We start from the raw sequence: 25,839 nt of genomic DNA, 5'->3' as shown, positions 1-25,839 counted from the left end.
GAAATGCTGCTGCCCTTTAAATATAGTAACTCTGGGGATTTTTTAGCTTTGCTTTCCTGAAGTGTCACTGAAAGAGAATTTAACAGATATCCACTGAATGCCCACATGTATCCCTGAGGTATGGACATTACTTGTCACTGTATGCCTGAAGATATCACTGTCATTTTCTTCACCTCCCTTAACTGAAAACCTATGCAGAAAATAGAAAGAACTTGTCAATGGCCAGCCTGTGATTGTCCTTGTGCTGTAGTCAAAGCAGCTCCATGTTCCTGTGTTGGACAGTGCCACTTCTGCTCCTCTGTACAAATGTGCAGGTGAAATGGGAACACAAGGACTTGAGCTCCAACAAGAACCCCTTCCTCCCAAGCACAAATCCCTGAAGTGTCAAAAAGCTAGAGGAACACTTAAAGGAACATGGGGAAGTGAGCAACCTGCTAGTTCCATGCTTCAGATAGTCCTGCAAACATTATGCCTGTTTTTTTCACCGAGTTTGGTGCTTGAAAATTTGGGTTGGTCATTAAGATTGTTTATTAACACACATCAAAAGGCATTGCTTTATCAGTTCTCCTAGGTAGTGTTTCTACAAGAGTCTGGGAAGATATTTCAAGTGCAAGAACACTGTATTAGTCATAAGCAATTGGCAATTAAGTGGCTGTAGCACAACAGGCCTTGTTATGGGTGATATGAAGGATGGCCCTTTCAGAGGTTGCAGAGGCAGTTATAATTCATTTGTAGGTAGAGAATGTGTGCCAACAAACACTTCAAGGGACGTTTGTCACAGTAATTGTGGAGAGACAACCTTAAAGAACACAAGGTGTTCTAATGGAGCTAAGTGGAACTTAGGACTTGAAAAATTATTTGAGTTCAGATTTTATTTTTTACCCTTGAATACTCTAAATAAATTTTCAATCTGATACTTAAAAATGTATCCTCCTACTTGTAAGGAGGGATGCTAAAGAGGCTTATTCTTGAGACACATACTACCAGAGTGAAAAGATAACTTGGGTTCAGAGTGGGATCAAGATGAAATAAATTTAGGTTCTCTGTGGGCCTTTAGGTTGCTCTTCTAGCTGAGTGGTGTCTAATCAATGCATTCAGTTTGGAGAGTATTTGATCTCACTGAGAAGCAGATGCCTGCAGTCTGCTTGGTTGTGTCCTGAACTCCACTGCCTGCAATGGCTGGTTGCTTACTGCAGCAGCAGTCGTGTAGGTTTTGCATTTATTTTGTTTAGGTTTTTAGAGCAGTTGTGTATCTTCAAAGTGCTTTTCCTGTTTTAAATTTACCATAGAAAACATCAGTTTGCTTTGCAGAGTGGCTGTGGGATGTAGGAATTAAATTCCCTTTGGAGCAAACTAAAATTGAAGTTCTGCCCCAAGTGAGCACTGAACATCTGCATTAGGAGGTGGAGTGTGTTTAGGCTCTGAGCCAGTGTTTTTTGTCTTGGATGGCTTCATGTGATGTCTGTGGTGATGACGTTAAATCTAGGGACCAGACTCCATATAATTCCAAGTGAAGCCCCTTAGCAGTGTATTGCATAGATATAGAGAGCTCAGTAATAATTGTTCTGATGTATTGACCCTCCCATTGTCAAATACTAGAATAAGTAATGACCATTTAATATTGCATGGGATGAACTCAAATATTAGACAAGCACAGGGCTAGGAAACTCTGGAACAAGACTGATGGGAGATGCTTCCCCTTCAGGAGTCTCACTTCAAATGGCCCTGCATGTGGCTGGATGTGAGTGTCAGCATTAAGTCTTAGATCTAGAACTGGGTTTTGGTCTTGGAAAGCCCTAGATAGAAGGGGTTTATATTGAAAACTCTCTTTTTGAGTTGAAACAGTCCTTTTAGGTACTTGTCCTTTGTTGCTTTAACCAAGTACCTTTTGACAACGAATAATTCATCAATTTTACCCTACTATAAATATTCTAGAGAAGACATGTCCTTTTCTGTCCTTTGGAGTACTCCTATAAAACTGGGTTGAGCAGAGTAGGAGGTGTGAAATTGCAACCCCAGAATTTCTGAACTGCTTTATGTCTAATGGCAGCTTTCTCTTTAGACTGTGGGATTATGAGTTTAAAAGGAAATAGTTCAGTAATAGAAAAGAGCTTCAGTAATTTGCTTGGGTATTTAATTTTAATCACTAAATTGATTTCAATAAGCATTGCAAGTGAAATTGTTCTCTGAAGTAAATTGCTTTCCAGACCAGGTCCATAGCACTTGATGCTGCAAAATACCTTTGTGTCTGAGCATACAGCATTGTCAACAGAATGTTTACTTGAAACATCTCCAAAACTTTCTGGTGGAATAGGGAGCTGTCTAAACCATGGCACAGGAGATTCTGAGTGTTGCAACTCCTCTCTGAAGGTTTGAGTTTTGAGTCAAGGCTGCAGGTTTTTGGCTTTCCCCTTGAGACTCTGGATTCAAGCCTTCTGAGTTCTGAACTAAGCAGAACTCAGTTCGACAGCAGTGTATGTGAGGGATGGAAGGGGTGCACCAAAACTGTTCTTCCCCTAAACTGCTGTACTTGTTTGTCGAAAGCCCAGCTGTTTTTTGACACATCACTGGCACTACTTCTGTTGCTGCCCACCCATTTTTTGTTAAATAGTTTAGTTCACTGCAGTGCATTCACTACAATATTAAATATCAGGGTTCAGTGCTTCAGTGTGTGTGGCCTGAGAACAGGAGTCAAGAGACACGTTTCTTCCGCTTCATCTAGTCTGACAAGTCTTGCATTCCTGTTTGTGGAGTGACATATCCTGGGTAGGATGGCCAAGGCTGTATTCAGCAGAATTTTTTTTCTGAGAGTGTGGTATTATTTCCAAATGAGCCACATGTATGAAATGCATTGAGCTGAGAAGATTGTTCGTATTCAAAAGTAGGGGACTGACCTCTTCAACTCTGATATGTTGCACACTGTACTTTTTAAACACTTTTGAAAACTGGCTGCAGCTGCTTTCAATGAAGGTGAACTTGCTGTGCTTGGACTGGACTGGGTTACTCAGCAGTAATTGGGCATATTTGACCTTACTGTTTTGGCTGGAGTGGTCTTAAGTATGTGTAGAATCACCTAGAGGAGGTGCTTAGGTGGAAAGACATGCTGTGGGTTAAATGACTAATGAGTGTGTTAAGACAGCAGTGAAGAACTAGAGCCCTACAGAAATTGAGGTCTGGTTTAGTACCTTGTTTTCTTTTTCTTGTTTCAATGTGAACTTCAGAGGTAAGGATTCGCCTTCTGCTGAAGCTCATGGTTGCTTTTCAGTAGGGCTTTGAGTCTGCTTGGCAGTTAAGACTCAGATTTATATGGGCCATGGGTAATGGTAGTAAAGTTGGATGTGCCAGAGTCAAAACATTATGAATAAAATGCAAGGAAAAAGATGAGAAGTGACAATTCTGTGATAAGTCATACACAGAGTAAAGGTGTTTCTTAATACTGATTGACAGTGGGCAGTAATGCCTTTTGTTTTAAGGAAGGTCATTTCCCAAACAAGAAACAATGCTGCCCATCTGCATGTTAGTATGAAGTGATGCCATGAAGAAATCAGGCCACCAACTGTTGTCTGGCAGGAGGATAAAAATTATATAAATATGAAAGGGCAGATTCTTCCTCTTTCTTGGATTCACATGCCCACAGCTGTGAACAAAGACGTTCCAGCTTCTGAAAAATACATTTCTGATTTTTGTGTTGGTTCCTGTTGTGTTTGCTCCTGCTGATACAGTTGTTTTGAAATTTGTCTGAATTATGGCTATTTTTTTCTGTAATCTAACTTTAAGCTTTCTTTCCAGTTCTAAGAAATGGGATGTGGCAGAACATTATGTGGAAAGAGGTAAATAAAACCTGAGGATGGGAGGGAGGGAAAGCAAGTGTTCAAGAATTACTCTTGCCGGAATGAATTAGGAGGCTTAGAATTAATGTATACTACGTGAGACTTCTCTGTCACTTGGGTTGGGGGGGTGGGAGGGATCCTTTCTGTTCCAGTAGTTAAAATTGCCCTGAGCAAGGCACCTGAGTACCCATTTTTAAATCCTGGTACTGTGTTACAGTCAAATGCTAATGGACTTGTTGTGATTTTCCTTTTGCAGTTAATAGGTAAACTGTAAGCAGTATTTTGGTTTTAGTCTGCCTAGAAGAGAGTAATTTTCACTGCAATGCTGTACCTCTCCTGCAAGTCTAACAGGGACTTACTTTGCTGCCTGTGCTGAAAAGTCTCTGGGGTTTGAGACTAATTAGTAAGCTGCTTGCTCAAGTAAGAAACACAAGCCCTGCTGCTACCTGAGGCACTTGGGACCCATGTTCTGTGAGGCCCTTGGCTAGGGTCTGGTAAGCTTTATTTCTAAGATCAGGAAGTTGCTGAAATGCCTTAGGATGTATCGATCTAGTTGTAGCTCTTAGTGCCTTTTAAAGGATAAAATTAGCCCTCTTATCTAGTAATTGAGGAAAAAGAACACCCTTTTAAAACCTCTGAGGAATGAGATCAGTCTCAAGACACCTAAAAGCTATCCTGCTGAAGTGTTAGACTATAGTAGAAGCTCAGGATTGCCAGGATGGCTAATGTTGGTTCCTGTTTATGCTGTTCCAAGTCCTATTTTTGTAGAAAGGACAGTGAATTGAAAGTTTAAGGTCGAACCTGGAATCTGGGTTTTTTATACCCTTAGGCACTTCTTGAATTGACCTGTGTCTGTAACTGCATGTTGTCCAGGTTTGCATTTATTGTTAAGGAATAACAGTTCTGTGTTATCCACCTTGATCACTTTAAGGCAGGCTTCTGACTTTTTCCATTTTTTTTTTGTGCTGAAAGTGGTAGGGAATTTATTTTTAGTGCTATCTGAGTAAAACTAATGAATCTGCTTGTTCAAACATGCCATCTGTTTCCATTTTTATAAATTAATATCTTAAAAGTATTTTAAGCTCATTTCAGACTCTCAGTGCTGCATTGGCATTAATCAGCCTCATGCTTATTGGGCAAACGTGGTTTACTGTTTTGAGAGTGCTACTTGACTCGTTTGAGAATGAAAGTCCTATGTATGTGTGACTAACTCAAGGTGCTGGAAAGTCTTAGGCCTGTGTAGGAGGAGAAACAGTATTCCAGAATTCAGAACTCTGCATATCTCAGTCAGGGAAGGACAGGATTCATAGAGATGATGCTATTTGCTAGTGACTAGTACAAGCAGTGCATCTAAGGAGAATTGAGGGAAAATAATAGTGATGATTGGGTGGGTAAGTAATACAGGTAAGGAATAGAAGAAAACTCTTGATACTTAATGAAGGTGAAGTTTAAAGATGAAGGTAAAGTTTAAATATTTTTACTAGGGGGAAAAAAATACGACTAAAGAAAACCCCTGAATTTGGATAATGGCAGAATTATAAAAAAAAGAGAAGTTCACAATTTCTAATTGAGTGTATCTAATGTATGTGACTGAGTGTACCTTTTTTCTCTATAGAAATTTATACTTTGCATTCAGAAAAGGGAAGGCTTTGATATTTCCAAACTTGCAGTGAAAAGTACTCTGACTTTCAGAAAAACTGTCTCTAGCTGTTCTGTGCATGATGCTGTTCTTCTGACTGGGTGAAAGAAAATAACAAACTAACATTCCAGACAAGCGAACTGTTTGTTTTTCTCTTCCATGCTACTGTACTCCTGGCCACCACAGGTAGCAGTAGGCGATATTGTGAAGGTCACCAATGGGCAACATCTTCCAGCAGACATGATCATAATATCTACCAGGTATCCTGAATGGCTGTGGAAGTGATGTGTCTGATGAACTGAGGTGCAGAGGACTTGAATCTCTGTATTTGCTATTAATAAAACCAGACATCAGATAGCAATAATTTTATTCCACATCTAAAATCAAATTTCAACAAAATTCAATGACAAAACATGTCTTTGCTAGGCTTTGATTCATGTATCATTGTAGATAGGCTCTTCTAAAATGAGGCGTTTCACTTTATGAATTGCAGGTACACGATACTCTGTATTGATGAGTTTGTTGGAAGACCGAAGGTCCTTAAGATGAGCTTTGTGCAGTCAGGGGTTCTATGGTCTTCTGAGAATCCCTCCACTTAAATAAGGAAGCTTAAGTTTTCTTCCAGTTAATTCCACTGAGTATTCACCATATTTTCTTGTGCTCCCCCAGGAAGATTTCTTTTAGATAGTAAATCTGAAAGGCTAGCTCTGGCATCAAGCAACAAAATAGCTTTTGGACTTCATTTGTTCACTACTTCTCTTGGATACAGCACATGTATGGCCCATCTCTAGCCTGGGAGGAACAGTAACCTGTTGAGTCCTTCTTGGTTTAGTTTCAGGTATGGGACAACTTCCTGATGCCCCCCAGGACACATTCAGCCTTCTTGGCTGCAAGGGCACTGTGGACTCAGGTTGAACTTAGTATTATGACCAGGTCCCTTTCTGTGGGACTGCTCTCCCTCATCCCATTCTCCAGTACACACATCCCGGGTTGCCCTGTCCCAGGTGGAGAATCCAGCACTTGCTTTTGTTCAACTTCATATGGTTGGTGGTTGCCCAGCTCTCTCATTTCTCGAGGTCTCATAGTTCCTAGAAGCATTTGAGTGGTACTTGACTGCTAGTCTAGGTTCTAGATCGTGTAGAGCAACTTGAGGCTGAATCAAGACCACAATTTGCTTAGACAGATGAGGTTTAAACAAGGCAACAGCACAGCTTCTGTGCTGTTCTGTTGAGTGAGTACATTTGCTGTTCTTAAACATGCTTCTAAAAGACCTTAACCCACCTCCATAATTCCCACGTGTGTGTGTGCTCTTCAACAGTGACTGCAGATTGCTCTGTCTCAGGGATTCAGTTCTCTTGCATGATTCAACTTTTAAGGGAACTTGTTTTTTTCAAGCTCCTGTATTTTCTGCTCCATCCTTCTTATCTGTGCTGTTTCTGGGAGGTTTCAGTTTTTTCTAAGCTATATGCAGAAGCTCAGTCTTTTTGAATTACTGCATGATGAAGGATAGAGGTACCTCCATTCCATGGTATACAGTACTGTATTTTTCAAAACAAGCCTCAAACCTTAAATAAGCAGTTGTCAACTTAAAATGCAGTTAGGCTGAACTTGGACATCAATAATTTTCTGTTTCAGCATTGAAGAATTTTTTACTTAAGAACTTCTCTAATGTATTATACTAAAAACCCCTTCTGACTTATTTCTTAACTGTGTGAGCCAGCTTTTTGTTCTACATTATTCTACTAACCTGCTGTCTTTGATAACCACATAATTAATAGAAAATTTAACCCAAAGCATGTTGATTTGGAAGAAGCTTTGCTTGAAATAAATAGCAATTTCTATGGCAGTTCTGCTTTATAATTGGTATTATTCCCATGATTCCTTTAAATGTCAATACTAAGTGTCCTCAGTTCACCAGAAAGCTCTGCATGTTCTGAAGGGGGTGGATTCTTTTGCTTGTATATATTGGTTTTTCCTGTGTCTGAGGTGATTGTCAGAGGTAAAATCGACAGTTGTTTTTATCTTGACTCTCTTTTCCTGTGCAGCAAAAAGGTGACATCAGATTTTACATAAAGAATGAATTAACATGAAGGAAAAATATTTTAATTCAAACACAACTTTGCATGGAAACACATCTGCATTTCTCATTTCCACAGTTCATGCCATTTCTGTGGAAATTAGAGGAATTGTATTGCAAAAGGTCTCCTTCCTGAGCTAACCACTTCAGTTGTAGTAGGTAAGGTGTTTGACAGAGGTAAAATTGGAATCAAGCTGGACTCTCATCAGTGTTTTTCTTGGGTTCAGATTCAAATTTACTGTGTAGGAGGGAACAAAGAATAGACTCAACTGCTTTTTCTTTTCAAAGCAAAATTATTGGAGAGAATAATCTAGCTTCCTACTGTGTTAAAAGTACCTGTCCATTTCTTAATTATTGTTTTCTTAAGGAGCCCTTGTTACTGACTGTTCTGTTGATTGAGTACATTTGCTGTTAGAACAATTTTTTATTTTGGAAAAAGACTAGCTATTTATCAAGAGTACAAGAAGTGATATGCTGAAGAAGCACTTGCTTGAGTCCAGGTGGGAAACTGATATTCCTTAGCAGCCTGAGAAGACAGTGGGCAGAAGAATCGTTTTGGTGGTGCCATACAGAGGTTTTGAATCTTGAGTGGCATGTCAGGAGAAGATCTGATAAAAGTACCCTTGCTTATCACAGGTACCACCTATGCAGAGCTCCTGTGTTAGGTATAGATAAGAGCTTGACTACTAGAAAGCTCAGTTCTAGGAGGAAGAATTTTGTCCCTATTGGTAAGGGCAGAAACACATCTGGAAGATGCAGGTTACAGCCCTCAATCCTAACAAACCTTTTTCTCATGCTTGAAAAAAAGCTGTTTAGCTGTGACTTTGGGTGTACTTCCCTTATTAAGGGGACCTTGCAGACATTTTGTGTGTTCAGTTCACAGGCAGAATTCAATAGCAGAGGAGAGCATTGCTGTTCATCCAAACATATCCCCTTTTTATACTGTTCAATACTTGCTCTTTCATCCATAGATCTTGCAGTTGAAAACAATTTAATGGATTGCAATTCAAAGTAATCCACTTTAGGCATCTGAGTTTATAATGACTTGTTAAATTCTTACTGATTTTTGATTTAGACTTGTCTTACTCTGTAGTTTGTTGTATGACTATATCCAAAGACATTTCTGTTAAATATACACTTTCAGCTTTCATGGTTGTATTCCACCAGTAGGGTTTTCTGTCTTCTGCAGTGCATTGAAGAAGTCTATGGTGGACTGTACTAGTGCAAAAGTAGTGTACGAAAAAGTACTGAGTTTTAATATTGAAAATCTTACACTCCTTGCAGTGAACCGCAAGCCATGTGCTATATTGAAACAGCTAATCTCGATGGGGAGACGAATCTTAAAATACGACAGGTAAAACAAACTGAATTTAATTTTTTTTTTTTTTAGGTATTTAGTATTAGGTATGAAGCAGCATCTAGCTTGCATGACAGCAATACAAGTGCTTTTGTTGTTGTTGTTGTTGTTTTAAGAGGCATGTTTCTTCAAGTGGCTGTAATTTGCCTTTTCAACAGATACAAACCCAAGCAGTAATGCATCATGTCATCATGTGCAAGTGTAAGGAACTAACCTGGAGCAAGTATTTTAAGCCCAGAGAGACAAATTAAACAGACCTTGGATGTGTTTTGCTGAAGGTCTAGTTGGTGGAATTTAAGTGCTGTACATAAAAAAACCAGCTATGCTTGTGATGAGAGTTGCAGTGTCTTCTGTCACAAGTACTATTTTACGAGCATTGTGCAGAGGCAAAAGCTGAAAAGGATCTTTATAAGTTGATATCTTTGTGATAAGCAGAAGAATTTATTTGGATCTTTCTAGTTTTGTTTAAGAAGTACTATTGCTTATAGTGTTTTGAATAGTTAAGAATCTTTGGCTTCTTTAATTAAAAAAAAGTATTTAGATTAGGATTTTGAAACACAGATAATTTGTTTTTAAAAAGCTACACTTGCTGCTTCTTTGCTACATTTGTAGAGACATGACTTACTGTTCCAGATCGGGCTACTAAGTCAGGTCTTGAGCTCTAGTAAGATTTTATTTGCTTCAGGACATGCTTAAAATACAAAAATATGGCCTTGCTCTAGCTTGCAGTGCTGCAATCAAATTCTGCCAAAAGAAACATGAAATGGATTCCTCTTTTAATAGAAAGGCAGTGGGGTGTTGTGCATGTGCTCAGATGTAGTACCAATATTTTATGTTGCAGTCGCATGACAGGCTGATCATTGACCTTGAGCAGGATCAGAGCATATTGGCTGCAGTGGCCCAAGAGAGACTGCACTTAAGAATGGCCATATTTAGCAGCCATAACACATCAGTGCAGCTATGCTTTGAGAGAAAAAAGCCAAGTCTATTTATACTGCTTTTCTCCTACTTCCTCCTGCACGTATCCAACTTCGTGTTTTGTGGATGTTACTTTTCTCTTGGTTAAAGAGGGATCATGTAGGTAATGTGGATATCTGTGTAGAAAGTTTCAGTCTTGTGAGTAATTTCCTATACGTCCGTAAGGAGTCTTCCTTGCAGGAAAGAGGTATTGAATATCAAATAAAAAAATTAAAACCCCAAAACATAATGAAAACCAACCCCCAAAAATACCCCACCAAAGCAAAATAGGACCCTGACTAACAAACCTCCACAGATTTAATTATATTTTGGTTCATAGATGTAAAAAGGAAGCAACATTTTCCTAGGTTGCCTTCTAATTGCAGTTTTTGTCAAGAATTTCCTTTGTGGTGTTCTGTGCAGGGTTTGTCTCAAACTGCTAGTCTCCAGTCTAGGGAAGAATTGATGAAAGTGTCTGGGAGGATAGAATGTGAAGGACCCAACCGCCATCTCTACGACTTCACTGGAAACTTGCGCTTAGATGGTCAGAGGTATGGACAACAAAGCCATGAATTCATTTGGTTAGGAAAAATGTTTCCTCTGCTCTTGTAGTCTGGAACTCTGAGCACATGCATGTTTTTGCTGGAGAAGAGGAGGGTAATAATTAATGTTTATTAATCAGAGCATCTGCCAGTATAAAATAACACAGTTCTGTCTTTGTATGGAGCCTTCTGCTTGTTATGGGAGTATTGATTTCTTTGTAATTAATGGTGACATTTTATTAAAAGGTATATCTAAAGAGAAGGACTCAAGGAAATGGTTGAGGTTTTTAGGGCCTTCTTGTTACACAAGATACACAGAGGAAATAGAAACCTTTCCCTTTCAACAAGAGCCAAAGGCTGCACCAAGGTCAGGTTTGTAGAGAAAAGTGATCCCAGAATGTGGAGGCTTTGTCAGTGTGACTTTGATTTCTAGAACTCTGGAAAGAAAAGTATGTCGTTTTAGTACTGAAATTCACAGATTGTGACAGGTTGGTAGGAACATACATGTTATATTTGGCTGTACCTGTTTTCCTTCACCAAATGTATATTCCTTGGGCAGCTCGGTGCAAGAATAGCAGATGATCATTGCATCCCACATGGAAGTCATGTGGTTGATACAGGCTTTCTCAAATGCTTGTTTAATTGTGTATTTGATATAGTGTGCTTGAAATGGATGGTCTCTGCAAGTTTGATGCTTCTCTGTCCTTGATGTGAGAAAGAACGTACTAGCCAAGGTCAAGTGCAGAATAAGCTTATTTATGGCTGCCACATAATTTCTCAAGTTCTGGATAACTGGAGCAGCTTTGCCCTACTGTGCTTTAGTAGGAATTAGACTTACAGAGGTTTCAGTGCTTTCTTAGCTGTGTGAACAATCTAAGCTCATTATATTGCTATTACATTCTTCTCTTGTTGTTTAGGGTTGTTTTTATTATTAACTGGGAGAGCAAGGCTGGGAGCAGAACTGTCTTCTTTAATGTGTTACCAAGAACTGGAAGATTCTTGAACTTCTTCTTTTGCAGCCCAGTTCCTGTTGGTCCAGACCAGATCTTGTTGAGAGGTGCACAACTGAGAAACACTCAGTGGGTCTTGGGTATTGTTGTGTATACAGGACATGATACAAAACTCATGCAGGTAAAGGTTTTAAGGGGATTAAGGGTATGTTTTGATTGAAGTTGGTCATATTTCCTGTATTCTCATTTTCATTGACTTGATATTATGAAATAGTTTGTCTCATTATAGTTGTTTAAGGCTTGGAGGCCCCGAGGAATAGAAGGGTCCATTGTACTCCATTTTGCATGTGCACATGTGCGAACACACACCAAAGTGAAAGCAGTTCAATATGTAAGGAGAATTAACTTTCATCTTGATTTATCTGGTAGCTGAAAGACATTTAAAACTGGGACTTAGCAGCTGAGGACATAGTAATAGTCATGGAGATAATTAGGTTAAGACAACAGTCCTGTATTTCCTTAATGTCAGGGAGTGCCTGGTGAGATCAGCAACATGTATGTGTTGATCACTGCTGCTGAGCATCAGTGGGGTGGACAGCAGGTGCTCTAATGGACTCTGAAAGTAAAGACTGAGTTTGCTTCTGCATTATTCTCTTGTAAAAGCCATTGCCAGGTTCTTTCTTTTTTTTTCCTCCTGCTGCTGTTCAGAATTCAACCAAAGCACCTCTGAAGAGATCAAACGTGGAGAAAGTGACCAACATGCAGATCCTGGTTTTGTTCTGTATTCTCCTGGTAATGGCCCTTGTGAGTTCTGTAGGTGCCTTATTATGGAACAGAACGCACGGCGAAGTTGTCTGGTACCTTGGCTCCAACAGTGAGTATGCAGGCACTGGGCCAGTGATGTATCACACTGCAGGGGCAGCCAGGCTCTGACCTTCACTGAATTGATGCATGAAATAAGAAATAAATAAAAAAACCTCAAAAAACCCCCAAAACCCCCACATCTTGCTAGTTTTTTGATGACCTAATTTTTTTTTTTTTTTTGAGAATGGGCTGACATAAGTGAGCTTCCCAGTGAGGCTTCTAAAGGTTAGGTAAATATCACTGGGCTAGCACCCAAGGAGCAGGGCAGAAACAGAAGAGGGGCAAGAGAATTACTCTTGGATATCTGGTGTTCACTTTTTTCATCTCTGTGGAGATGCCATACATGAATTTTTTCTCGGGGGGGGGGGGGGGGGGAGGGGCGGGTCATGTACTGCAGCCTTATGTGTGTCTGACTGTATTTGACTGCAGGATGGGGAGTGTCAGTCTGATACTGACTTCAGCTATACTTATATACAGATGCAAAGGATTTCTCTTTACTTCTTTCAGTTAGAAATGCTGATCTGCTCTTTTAGAGAAAATTGAAATGGTGAATGTCACAATTCTTATTTATTGGGTAAAGTTTCTGTCTTTAGCTTCTCTTACCTTGTTGAGAGAAAACTGTTCTCTTAGAAAAATTATTTGAAGGGTTTTATTTGCTATTTCTTAGTCCCCAAATTTGTTAGCTCATTATCAAAGATGGACGTGAGCAATAAAGTACTCCCCAGCAGACTTTTGAGAAGGTTACATTAGCTATAAAATGTGGTGTTAAAAGCATTTTGAGATGCAGATCTTAAAGCAGTTATCACAAACTGCAAATGGCTTGTCTGCTGATGATGCAAAACAGATGGCAAGTGTATCTTCTGCAGTTTAAGAATTGTAGTTGTGGTAGTAATGAAAAAAAATCACATAGGAATAGCATGGAAATGCCCCATGTTTGACTCTGGATTTTGTTAGTTGTAATGTCTTCTTGTAGCAGTGTCAGCACTTTTCAGAATTTCTTGCCTTCTCTCCTCTTGTTTTTTAATGAGTAAGTTTAAATTTGTGCCTTCCAATGACAGAAGTAGTACTGGAAAAGATGAATGGAATGAACCCTTGAACTTGCAATATAAAACAGGTTCAACTTGCAGTAGACTAAGATATTATAGTTTGTGTAGATGCCTTTTTGGAAATTGAAAGCACAATTTCTATGCCTTCTGTAACTGCCACACACAGGAAAAAAAACTTTCTCAGGTTTGGCAGGTAGATGTTAAATTTTGGTTAAATGTCTCATCTCTGTAAAATTTTTATTGGAAAATGTTCCAATACCAAGCACGCTTTTGTTTTCTGTAAACTTAACAAAGCTATGGAATTAGGGTGTACTCACACTTTGAGGTGCCTTTGTCCAAACTCTGATCTTTATTAGGCTTCAGCAATTTTCTCTGGATTCTGTCTCCTCCTAGTTTCCTCCCCTGACTTCTGATTAACTTATGATGCTGAAAACCCTTAGTTGTGGACTCTGACCCTGTTGTGCTGGGTGTTCTGTGTGCTGACTGAAGTGCCTCTCTAAGTTTCTAGTGAAATGGAGAGCATACAAATGTGGAGACTTTGATTGTAAAAAGAGGCTGCAGGCAGCCCTGTAACCAGGAGCCTTCATCCTGTGTCTCTGCTGAGACTTGTACCTTCCTGCTGGCTGTCTATAAATGCTTCCCCTTCCCTTTAGGACCAGTTGTGATGGTAGACTTATTTGGGCAAGTTGCCCAGTGTTGTCACCATTAATAACAGCTTCTTTGATTAAGCAAGGTGCCTTAGTTAATAAACTAGGCAAGTGTTTAACAGTTAACTTGTTCTTGTTAATTTCTTTTGTAAGGGTAAGTTCTCAATTCTGACAATGATGTCAGATTTTAGAACTAATTTCAGTGTTTATTTTTTGTTTCCTAACTCCCCTGAGGCAAGTAGGCACTCTCTGAAAAATGGTTATATTACTAGTGACATTGGGGGCTCTTAATTGGGCGGTTGACAGACTAGATAAATGTCTAAATTGGGTTATAGTGGGGAATATTGTACTTCTCACCATCTGTCTAGCAAAAATTGTTCAGAAAATGTTCCATTCTATAATATATAGCCTCACCAACCTTGCCCTTCTTCACCTGGTATGGTGTGGATGTTTTATCTATCTCCTGTTGAAATCAATATCAAAAGGGCCCTTACACTAGACATCAACACAGTAGCTTATTATTTTGGCTTTGTGAAATCTGATTAGGTGAACTGCATAAAGATGATAGCCCCTATACCACTCAGGGCTTGTCTGCTAATGTCCTGTGTCTTTTGATCCACAGAAATGCTGTCTGTCAACTTTGGATACAATCTGCTGACGTTTATAATCTTGTACAACAACCTTATTCCAATCAGCCTTCTGGTGACATTGGAAGTTGTCAAGTTTACTCAGGCTCTTTTTATAAATTGGGTAAGTAGCAAGAGTGAATGTATCTCAGTTCTGGATGTTGACATTTAAAATCAAAACCCACTTAACATCTTAGTGAGATTTTCTAATTACTTTCTGATGTAACTTCTGGGAAAGGCAGAGGAAAACTCAGGTTTTATTCTATATCAGGTCTGTGTTTCACAGGAAATTAAAAAATCTAGTCACAGGAAGGTCCCCTGTGCAAATCATCACTTGTATTTTAGGCTTTTAGGATGAGAAGGAAGCCTCATGTCTTGGTTGAAGGAGGTCTCTCTCTTGGCTGACTCACGTTCAGTAATTATCTTTTGAAAACTCTTCAGTATCTTATAGCTTCTCTGAGACACAGCAGGGGGCTAGACTAGACTTGTTTGACAGTGTGGCAGTTTTTTGTTGGTGTCTTGTCTTTGTTGGTTTTTTTTTTGTTTTGTTTTGTTTGTGTTTTGGTTTTGGGTTTTTTTTTTGTGTTGTTTTTACATCCTGAGGCTGGCCTTAAGGTCACCTCTGGAGTGGACCAAAATGTTTTTGTAAGGAGATAAGTTGATGCTGCTGAGCACAGCCAAACAGTGATCCCTTTGTTCAGGGAAGCTTTGACTTGAAAATGTCTTTCAAGTTGTGGGCCAAAAATACTGTAGTGGTGGCTTTTAAGCTGGAAAAAACCAAGAAGAATACCTTTTGTTGGTATGCATTAATCCTTGGACTTTGAGTAATATAGTAGGTTCCTATAAAACACGTGTAAGCAAAGTTTAATATGTCTATTCCTTGAGCTGCTTGTAATGTAGTAGATATGCATCTCAGAGAAGTTGCTTGGGTTTGTGTAGCAGCTGTTTGTTTGTAGTAACAGAAGTTTATTTCATGGATCCACTGAAACTGTCTCATAGATGTGGCTAGAGCAACTGATTGTTGTAACTGATGGCCTATGATTAACATGGCTAATGCATTAACTTCTTTCTACTGTGCTGAGTTTGGTTTTTTCTGTTGCACCTTTAGTTTATTAACTACCTATAGTTCAATCTGTCTTTTCTCATGTCCCTGGAGGATGGAGGTGTACTTTGGAAAGGAGGCATGCATATTCATCCTGGGATGATGTTTGTCTCAAGCATTCAGAATGCGTGCTCATAGCATTAAGACAGTCTAGCCAAGTTGGAGCTGACGAAAAGAAGAACAGAGACTTTAGTGTTTAATTTGCATAACATAAGTCTTAATTTTGCTCTCATTTCAGGACATAGATATGTATTACCCTGAAACAGATACACCTGCAATGGCCAGAACCTCAAACCTTAATGAGGAACTTGGGCAGGTAAGGTAACATTTTCTGAAGTGCCGTGATTGTGATATACTCTTTCAAGAGTGAGGATATGAGAGCAAGATGTATAAGATTGTACAAGATGTACAAATCAGCTTTGTTTTGTTGCTCTGTGGCTTGGGTTAATGAGACATTTTTATTTTCTCAAGTCTGAGTCTTACAAGTGAAATAATGAGATCCCAGGATTAAATGTAATGTCATATAGGCAGTTTTATGTTTGGGAATTGAAACTATTTCTTATGTTCACTCTAAACTTTTCTAAAGGTCTTGGAGAGATGCTCTTTGATTTCAGCTGTCTATACCAGAACAGAACATACAGGGCTAGACTTATTAGCTTTAGATGTTTCTGACTACTTCACAGGAGATGCAAGTAAAAAGGAATGCAGTTGTATTCCTAATTTAGATACTGTGTTCCTTCAAGCATTTCTGTTTTCCATTCAGATAAGGATAACTGCATATTAACTTCTAGTTGTTGTAGGTTTGTTTATTCTGCAAATAACATTTCTTCAAACTGGAAGGGCTTCCCAAAACAAGCTTACTTGATAATATGACTTTGCTATTGGAATTTTGTAATACTGTTAAGAAATGGTAGCTTTTTCCTTGACCATCAAGGTTATAGGTCTGTAACTGAACTATGCGAACTTCGTAACAGGCATGAATTTAGTATTGGAGACAACATTATGTATTTAAAATACATATCCTGCTCAGTAGGGGGGTAGTCAATATTGTTCCTGCTTAATCGGATCGGCATTTTTCTTATGAATGCTGAAATTTTATTTCTGTTTAAATCACTTTGATGTGAAGTTATCAACCTCTAAATGATGGTGTTATTTTTGCCTGAAGTAAAGGATGTGTGGCATAATGTATATTGGTAGTCCATATGTTATTTTCAGGAATGGCTTACTAGTGATTGTGTGTAGCTAGACTGAATTTTTTGATTCTTTATTGAATTACGTGTTCACAGATACCCTCGATGTTTTTGTTTTATGGTTAAATTATTAATGACTTAAAATTCCTCAGAAGTGTGGGCACCCACTTTGACTTCTGGCTTGCAAAGGCTCCATTTCTAATGCTGTATTCATGAACAGTATAGTGTGCAACTAAAGGATCGCAAGTAGTAACAAATAGTGTAGTGCACTGTCTTGAGCTGAATGGCAATTATTGAGGAAAAGCTTCTTCTAACTCTAGTCAAATTATTTTGGTCTGTGAGTTGTCTAACTCTTTCATGTTATCACCATCCCTTCCTCGTTCAAGGTCTTACCTCATGCAGAGGTACCACTGTGGTATCATTAACTTGCAATTAGTTTTGGTCTGTTATGGCCCTTCGAAGGTGGGAATTTTCAATCTGCTAATGCTCCACGAAGTTGCTTTGATAGGGTTGCCTCCAAGTTCTCCCTTAAAATCACTGTTTCCATTAAGGGATTATTACTTTGGGCAGTGCTGACTGTGGCTGTGTGTTGTGTACTTTAGGACTGCTCCTGGGTGAACATGAGATAAAACAGCTTTTGTTTGCCTGCAGAGTACCAGATGGACTTACTTTAGCCTATCTGTGCTTATAGGTAGGGGAAAAAAATGCCCAAACATTCCTGGTGATCTTTGAAACACAGAATGTCTTCAGTGTGTAAAATTCCAGTGAGCCTTCAACAAGCCCAAGAGTCTTTGATTTCACTTCTAATCACTCTTTGAGATTAGTACAGTTGAAAGATTCGGTAAATGTCCAAGTAGTGCAACCAAGTACATCTGTAGTGATCACACTAGAGCCTTGGCAATTGATAGTTACTATTTGAGCCTTTCCACATTTGGAGATAAAGAATTAATGCAATTAAATGGTTTACCTGATTTTTGTTCTGTAGATCTGGTAGACAAACCAAGCTGCAATAAGCCTGCATTGGCCAATATTGTGACATTTGAGCAATATGACTCTGAGTATCTTCCTGTTTTCTGCTTTGAGTTTTATTACTATGCAAGTTGAAAATCAGACTTGTTTTTTCCCTTCCAGGTAAAATACCTGTTTTCTGATAAAACAGGTACTCTAACATGCAATATCATGAACTTTAAGAAATGCAGCATTGCTGGAGTGACATATGGGTAGGTAATACTTTCAAAAAAACTCTGTAGCTTAATGCGTGCATTTTTTTCTGGTACAAAATTTTATATTGAAAAAGGATTAGAACATTCTGTTCTTCAATTTTTGTTCTAGCATATTTTGTGGTCTTAATTAGTAGTTTTTATTTTCCTGTCCTGCAGCACAAATTATGAAAATCAAACCTGGGGAGTACTTCTCATGAAGCAAAGAAACTTGCTTCCTAACTTTCCTGATCATGATTTAAACAAAACCAGAAGTGCTAAATAAGTTCTGGCCTTTCAAGAGTTGCAGTCCGAGGGTAGTAATTATCAGTCCTATTTCTGTGACTTGAGAAGAGCCAGAATTTTGTTAGAACGGTGTAGTTGTAGTTATAGAGCTTAATATTCCTTGAACAAGAGGGATGGACACCTGCTTACTGGTTTAATTTTGTTCTGTCAAAAGGATCCCTTTGAGTCATCTACATCTTTGTACTTGCTTCATGTTAAATGGGTAGTCTTAAGACCTTGGTGCAAGTTAACCTTTGGATTTCATGTTAGCTAAATTAGATATCTCAAAAGGCAGAAAATTTGATTCAAATGTATGAACAGCTGAATCCATATTTCCAGCATATGTTTTTGTGGGATGACTCATTGATCTTCGCCTTCTACCTATTTTTTTTTGTTACTAAAGTGGAATAAATGTTCTTTTTTCCTTTTTCTACTCCTCAGTCACTTTCCCGAGTTGGAGAGAGAACGTTCATCAGAAGACTTCAGGTAAATACATTCCAAGATGTTTATGTTCTGTATAGCAGAGTGGGTACAATCTATATAAAGACTGCTTTCCAATTTGGGACTGGAAGAAGCCCAAGGGAGGAATGCATTTGAGTAAAATGGTCTTCCAGTGGGAGCCTAATGCAGAGCTGGTGGGTGGTGATGGATCTACTCTTCTGCATAGAGATTTCATATGTGAGAGGGGTGAGGAATAGGCAGTGGCTGGGGTGGCTGGGATGCTAATGCAGTGCTTATTTATAATTGCAGACAGTCAAGTTAAAAGCTAAAATTAACCTACTTTGCAGGAACCTTACCCCTAGCTAGAGACTGAATGTTGCTCTTTATGATCACTGAGTTCAGGAGTGAAGAGAATAAGAAGAAAAGGGACTTCTTTATTAAAGTCCTATGTTTTAGTAATTAATCATGTCCGGAGAATCCTTCTTGTTTTTATTGGGAACTTTAATGAATAGAGGTGATGGGTCTGTCCCATTCCACAGAAACTAGTGAAGACCCCGAGGTGTTGCAAGGTATCAGTGAAACACCTTGAGATTATTGGGAAGACGGGGAAGAGCCAGGGAGGGCTGACATGGATTTGAATGGCAAAAATAGGGAAGAAGTGAATTCCCACCCAAAAAACAGGTGAACACTGAATGTTGTTAGAAAAGCACTTGGTGGTCAGCTAAGCTGGGCTTCTCCACTGGTCCAGCTCATTTTTATGATCATGTTGTAGGAAGGTGATAAAATTATATGTTTTTTCTGCTGAGAGGTAATTTCTATAGATCCCTCTTTTCTTCCAATATATTGCTGTTTCTTTAATTGCTATTTTCTTTCCTTGAACCTTTCTTTTTTATTCAGTTCTGTGAAAGTTTTTTCTACGTACGTACTTGGAGACTTAAAATCCTCCAGGAGTCAGCTTGAAGCAGAATGCTCTGACTAGGGAGGGAACTTAGGGATATTGAACATCAATCTATTTTATGAGCAAGCTACCCTGAAATCCATTTATCTTAAATATGCTTAAAAACTGCTGTTGCTACATCTGTCCCAGGAACTGCGTTGACACTTGAATCTTCTGAAATACACAGTCAACCATAACCACTTTGAGTTTCTTGCTGGTGTTCATTTTCAGCACTTGCTGCATTACTCATATGATCTTTTCACAATGCTTTCAAGGACACTGGAGTCTTACTTTGCTTTTTAAATTTGTTTCCCAAGAAACTAGATGCAGTACTGAGATTGGCAATGTTGCCACTTGTTTGAATATGCTTGTTTTGCTCTGCAGCCAGCTACCTCCTTCCACCAGTGAATCGTGTGAATTTGATGACCCAAGACTGCTGCAAAACATTGAAAATGATCATGTAAGTCTGCTCTTTGAATATCACGCCTCTTAAATGCCCTATTCTGGGCTTGTCTGGAATTGAATGCTGAACAAATCTATTTGTGTGATTAAGTCTGCTCTGTGAGTGTGTCATGCAAGCACAGAGGGGGTAAATTGGAATCAAAATAGCTCCCTCCAACGCCTTTCTGCCTACTTGTCTTACAATTGAATTAAAGAGGCAATGGCATTGATACAGATTCTAGCTACCTCTAAAGCAGCTTCATATATTCTGTGGTATATGGAAGATAATGCTTTGTAACAAGTGATGATAGAAATTAAAATTCTTTAAAAGAAAAGCTGCTTGGAGTGTTGAAACATCTGTACCATTTTTAACTGTAATCTGCAGCATTACAAGGTAGTTCTGGAATGAGCCTTAAGTATTACAAGTGTTTGGAATTCCAGTTATGTCAGGGATGTAAGAGATGGGAATTAATTGCAAATTCAAGTTTGACAGGAGCCTTAATGATTAGTAGTCTTAGCCTAGCTGTTGAGTCCTAAAGGGACCTAGTCTTTACAGTGTCAGTTCATTGTTTATTTGGAAATCATGTGGCTATGAAGTGTCTGACTGGACACCAGACAATTAATTCACTTGCCAAAAAGCATGACCCTTGTTCTCTGCAGGCTGTCTCACAGTCTGTGGTCTGAGCACTGGCAAGCACAAACTCAATCAGCTGATTGCTCTCCTAAGTGTAGCTTCTGCAACTGGGCTGGTTTAGTTTAGTATGAGCATCTAAAATATACTTGCAATGTACAGTTTGTGTGCAGGAAAGCTTTGCTTTCTGTCCTGCTGTGCAGTACTTCAGCACTGCAGCATGGTGTGAATGCTACAAGGGAATAATTACTTGGTGTGGCACTATCTATTCTGCAGGGTCATGGAGCCTAAAGGTGGCTCCTGTGCTCTAACCTCCAGCAAGGTGACCCACTCAGGACAGTGCCCTGGTTTCCTATGTGGCTTTTGTACTAGTACTCTGGAAAGATTTCCCACTGGACATGACTTGCAGCCAAGATTTGTGCATGTCCTGTTTCTTTGTGTCCTGTTTGTTCATTTATGGCTACAGTTATGGCTTATGGCACTTGCTAACTCCAGGTATTCGTTCTGGTTTTGGTGTAGACTGCAGGTAAAATGTCTTTGAGCTCTTTCTGGCTGCTGTTGCTTTAGATATGCATGGAGAAAAATGCTTTGGTATATTTTAATAGAGTCAGCGGAAGAGATGTATCTCAAATGAGCTGTGAGATGGATTTCTCACCTAGCCTTGAGATGGCCTCTTATTTTAGGGCTACCTAATTATTTGATCTTCTCTGGGTAGTTTCTGCTTTGGGGTATAGAAGTATATGCTGTTGTAGCAGGCAAATAAGGGATTTTGGTAGCTTCCTGAAGTGTCATTTAGTCTAGACAGTTCAGAAGTCTTCTATGCTGAATCCTTTTCCAGTTGCCTTTTTGCTGGTTACTTAAACAGACAAATATTGATGTCATTGTGCAGCTGGCTGTTGGGCTGAACATATTGTGTGAACTCAGCCCTCAGACAATGAGTGGGGAAATTACTGGCCAAAGATACTTTTCAGAGCCTAACTGTGCTGGAGGAATGGGTGCCACCCTCTGGCAAGTGGTGATTTAGCACAAGACATGAGAATGCAAGGACTGCTTATGACAGAGTTTGCTGAGCATGTTTGGGTGTATTTGTCAGGCTGTGGATGACAGGAGGGGCTGAATTCCAGGATAGTGGTAGAGGGAAGGGTCTTTCTGGCTTTTCTGCATTAGGTCAGTTGCTGAGGTGCATAAACTTCTTCTTTCTATCTAAAAATCTATATTATCTTAGTTTTTACAGCTGATAGGTAGCTGCAGATGCTATTTGCAGATGTTTATCAGTTTCTACTCATTTAGTGAACTGTGGTGAAAAACTGGAGTATTCTAGCAAAAGCTACCTAGTGCAGTTAAATGGTGCTCTACTCAGGCAAATAATTCCCTCTAAACATTTGCCCTTCTGCAGCTGAAGGTGTGTGATCTCTTACAAGCTCTCATTAAGTGTTCATTGCTCTGCTCTTGAAGATTTTAATCTCTTTTTTTTGGTAAGTGTTAGTTTAGAACTGTCTCAGTGCCAAGTAATTTTCTTTCCAGGTTGAAAATAAAAAATTATGCACTTGTACTCATGAGACTGTCTTCCATCTGCTAGGAAGATTTCTAGCATCCTGCATCACCTCTAAATTTCATAGCTCTTCTGGGCCACTGGTGTGTAAGGGCTGACTGATAGCCAAGTCCGCTTTTGAGCAGCAGTTAAAGAATTATTGCCCTGTAGGAATTGTTCTAGGGAAAAAATAACTTGTCTCGAAAACCTGTGGAGGTTTCTCTTGGCTGCTCTGCTATTTTAATGTGGGAGAAAATTCCAAGCTTTGTCTGCCTGTGCTTTTTCTTTGTATTGGTTTCTGTTGGATGAACTGTGCAGCTGTACCAAGTGTATGATGCTGTCTTGTTTCTGTAGAGAAAATGGCATCAACTCTTAGTCTAATAAGTTTTTCCTAAGACTGGAAGGAATGTTTGGTGAATATGCTAGGTGGTCTTTATCTTGGTGCTTGCTAGTTGCATCTGTCCTGTTAATGAGCTCAGCACAGAGATGCAAGACTGTTTGATGTGGGGTTATGTTTTACACTGATGATAAGAAAGCAGGGAAGGAGGTCAAGAAGGAACTAACAGACTTGCTTCTCATCCTAGACTCCTGTATCTCCCAGGATTTTCTCTGAACCTCATCTGTGAATTTCAATTTACATATGAACTTTCTTCTGTGGCCCCCAAATTATCTCTTGGCCAAGAAGCAGCAAACATGGTGTAGCTGCAGATGCATGAATTGGTTCAGTGAGTACCTGTGATGAGTACTTTAGCAGCTGGCCAGGCAGAGCAGACAACTGTTGTGCTCACATTGAGCCTTTACCACACTGCAAGTATTTGTTTAGACCTCACCAACATGTCTGCTTATTCTTGGGTAGTGTGTGGGAACTGAGGCTATTATCCCATCAAGCTTTGTTGAAATGACAGCTATCATCAGCTGATTGTTAATTCCATAGGAAAGCAGAACCAGAAAAACGTATCATGGCTAACTGGGATGAAAAACTGAGATTTGAAATACAGTAGGGGGAAAAAACATATTCAGGTGATGAAAGCCGATGGGAGGCTTTAGTTCAGACTGCTGGAAAACTGTCCAAACACATAATTTTATACTTTACAATTAAATTGCTAGAGCTTGGTGAGATGCATTTTTCTCTTATCTGCTTTTGTTCTTATTGTGCGTGGGACTTCAGTACTTTTGTTCAAGTACAAGGCAGTGTCTTTAATTATAGGTCATATCTCATTGGTTTTGGGCAAGATACACTTGAATTTAATTCACTTGATTATTCAAAAGCTGGTTAATGTCTTCTCTCAGTCTGTGCCTGAAGTATTTTGGTCTCCTCCAGTCCTGCCAGCTTCACTGTTCTGGAGGTGCTCAGCATGGCAGGATTGTCACACTGTTCTCCAGATGGTTTAGTGAACTAAATGGTAGGAAGTTCATATATTTTTAAGATGTTGAGTCGTAATTCTCCTTGGTAATTAAGTACCTAAGCATTTTCACGGTTTTTCTTGGCGGAATGTGCCACTTAGATGCAAAGTAGTAAGTTCAGGTTGTTAAACTGTGCTTTGGTATCCCACTGGCCATTTCTAGGCCATTTGCACAAAAAACTAGCAGTCCTGCTTACCTGGAAATACTATGAATGAAGGCACTGATCTGATACTACCACAACTAAAGAAAAGATGAAAGATATCTTTACTTCACATGCAAATTTCTTGTAATTCTATCAGACTCTCAGCAGTTGAGAAAAATACTTCTGTCTTCTGAGTGACAAGTCCAGATAAGGGCTTGTGTGACACGTGCAGATAGGAAGCTCTGCACAGGGCAACTCCCCAAATGACTGAGGCTTGTCTCAGTGTTTTGTTCCTCTAAATATAGGAACCATGAAGGGATGAAAACTTGCTTTCTGCCCAGTGGTTTGCTTGATAGTGGATAGTGCTGTGCCTGCTAGATAGCTGAACTTGGCTTTCCCTTAGGATAGTGCTTTGTAGATACCAATCCAGAACCTACTTCCAGAAGTAGGAGACCATTGCAATGTGTATGTGGTTCTCAGCTGGTAGGGGCAGCAAACAAAATAATTCACCCAGTGGAGTATATTTAATGTACAAATGTTTGTACACTAGTGTCTTCATGGATTTTTTTGGGGGAAAAAAGGAAGAAGCAATGGCTTTGACCCAGAGTTGTTGGCACACTAGAAGAAAAATTAGGGAAGAAGGCACTTAAAAGGAGAACTACCTGTGGACTGCTGAATAAGAGATTAAAATATGCAAACTTTTTTCCAACAGCAGATAAATAGAGAACTAAAAAGTGAGGTGGGAAGAAATAAGGCTGACCTTAACACATGAACAGGCAAGAAACGTCTCTCGGAGACCATCAGTAAGAATACTGTCAAAGACTTGGTAGAGGAAAATAAGTAATAAAGCAGAATTTGTTGTGTTGTGGGACTTCTGTCCTATGCTGGGATTCAGCTCAGCATATTGGAAGGGATACGTTGCCACAGAGGTCATTAACAGCTTTTCTGTTCGCAGGTCCAAAGCAGGTATTTGAATGCCCTACCCTGATTCATGTCTGTGCAATAAATATTGTCAGTGCTGGAACAATACAGAAAGGAAACAAATGGCAGCTGTGTGGAGGAGCTGTTGTGATAAGCTGGGCCTCTGGTGATCTGTTGAAACAGAATTGGAAGATTGCCCTGTAATACATTGTGAGCTGTGAAAATACCAGCAGCAAATTGTTGTTGGCTTGAAAACATAAATACATACTTAGGAAGGATTAAAATCCATGTCACTGCTGGAGACAGGTTGTTTCCAGCTGATAGAACACATACTATGAAAGCTTGTTAAGGGGCTAGGTGATAAAAGTGTAAGACATCAAAGGTCTGCAGCAACAGATGCTGAAATGAGAATCTGGCAGGCTGTGCCTTTTGACGTGGAGATAAAACTTTCATTACTTTGACTGCAAATGATGGAACAGCAATTACCTCTTGACTTTGGTGTGGACTTACTCAGATAGTAGTGTGTAAATATATGTTGTTTTCCTGAGCGCAGCCTCTGCCCCCCAGCATGTCGAAAGCAACAACTCTTGTTACTTTAGTAGCATGTGACCATACAATTTGGAAGTTTCAGTATGCAAAGGTAAGGTCCTGTGTGAAACAGTTACTTTGAAAACATTCATACAAAGTACATTAGGTGCTTTGAATATAGATAGGGCTAAGGGTATAGGGCTTGGATTTTCAGTCTTTTTATGACGTTACTTTCTGATATGCTCACTTTGTTTACACACATTGCCCCAGTGTCTGCCAGCTGCCATGGTTTTGTGGCTTTTATAGTATTTTACATTCTACTAATTAAACCTTCATATTGCCAATGCATATGCTGTGCTAATGAATGCTTTGGGACTTAGATGATATGCTTATATGCAAAAATTCTTTGAGAGTTTGCAAAGTCAAGTAGAGCATTCTGCAAAGGCAGAAATACTAAGTTCATGTCTGAGTCACTGGGCAAATGGCTGCTGTGCTCTTCCTGAGTGCTGTGAGACTATAAATCCTGTGCCAGAGGCAGGGATGGAAAGGAGG

At 39.3% G+C, this 25,839-nt stretch overlaps 1 protein-coding gene across 7 annotated transcripts in view; it reads left to right on the top strand.

The window, feature by feature from the left end:
* Positions 1–25,839, top strand: part of ATP8A2 (ATPase phospholipid transporting 8A2) — a 313,847-nt gene that overhangs the window by 49,183 nt on the left and 238,825 nt on the right. For 4 of the 7 annotated variants that reach the window (XM_059838775.1, XM_059838772.1, XM_059838774.1 and 1 more), the window contains exons 6-16: positions 3,790–3,830; positions 5,656–5,729; positions 8,831–8,900; positions 10,284–10,411; positions 11,422–11,533; positions 12,061–12,226; positions 14,532–14,659; positions 15,876–15,953; positions 17,959–18,047; positions 18,753–18,797; positions 20,074–20,149. In XM_059838775.1, the coding sequence (XP_059694758.1) occupies positions 3,790–3,830; positions 5,656–5,729; positions 8,831–8,900; positions 10,284–10,411; positions 11,422–11,533; positions 12,061–12,226; positions 14,532–14,659; positions 15,876–15,953; positions 17,959–18,047; positions 18,753–18,797; positions 20,074–20,149 (1,007 nt within the window). Of the gene's footprint in view, positions 1–3,789; positions 3,831–5,655; positions 5,730–7,625; positions 7,706–8,830; positions 8,901–10,283; positions 10,412–11,421; positions 11,534–12,060; positions 12,227–14,531; positions 14,660–15,875; positions 15,954–17,958; positions 18,048–18,752; positions 18,798–20,073; positions 20,150–25,839 lie in introns of those variants that run through there. The other 3 variants (XM_059838779.1, XM_059838777.1, XM_059838776.1) reach the window with 3 other exon arrangements.

Source organism: Haemorhous mexicanus, chromosome 2 (genome assembly GCF_027477595.1).
Source record: "Haemorhous mexicanus isolate bHaeMex1 chromosome 2, bHaeMex1.pri, whole genome shotgun sequence".
Taxonomy (NCBI): domain Eukaryota; kingdom Metazoa; phylum Chordata; class Aves; order Passeriformes; family Fringillidae; genus Haemorhous; species Haemorhous mexicanus.
This window is presented reverse-complemented; position numbering and strand designations above follow the sequence as displayed.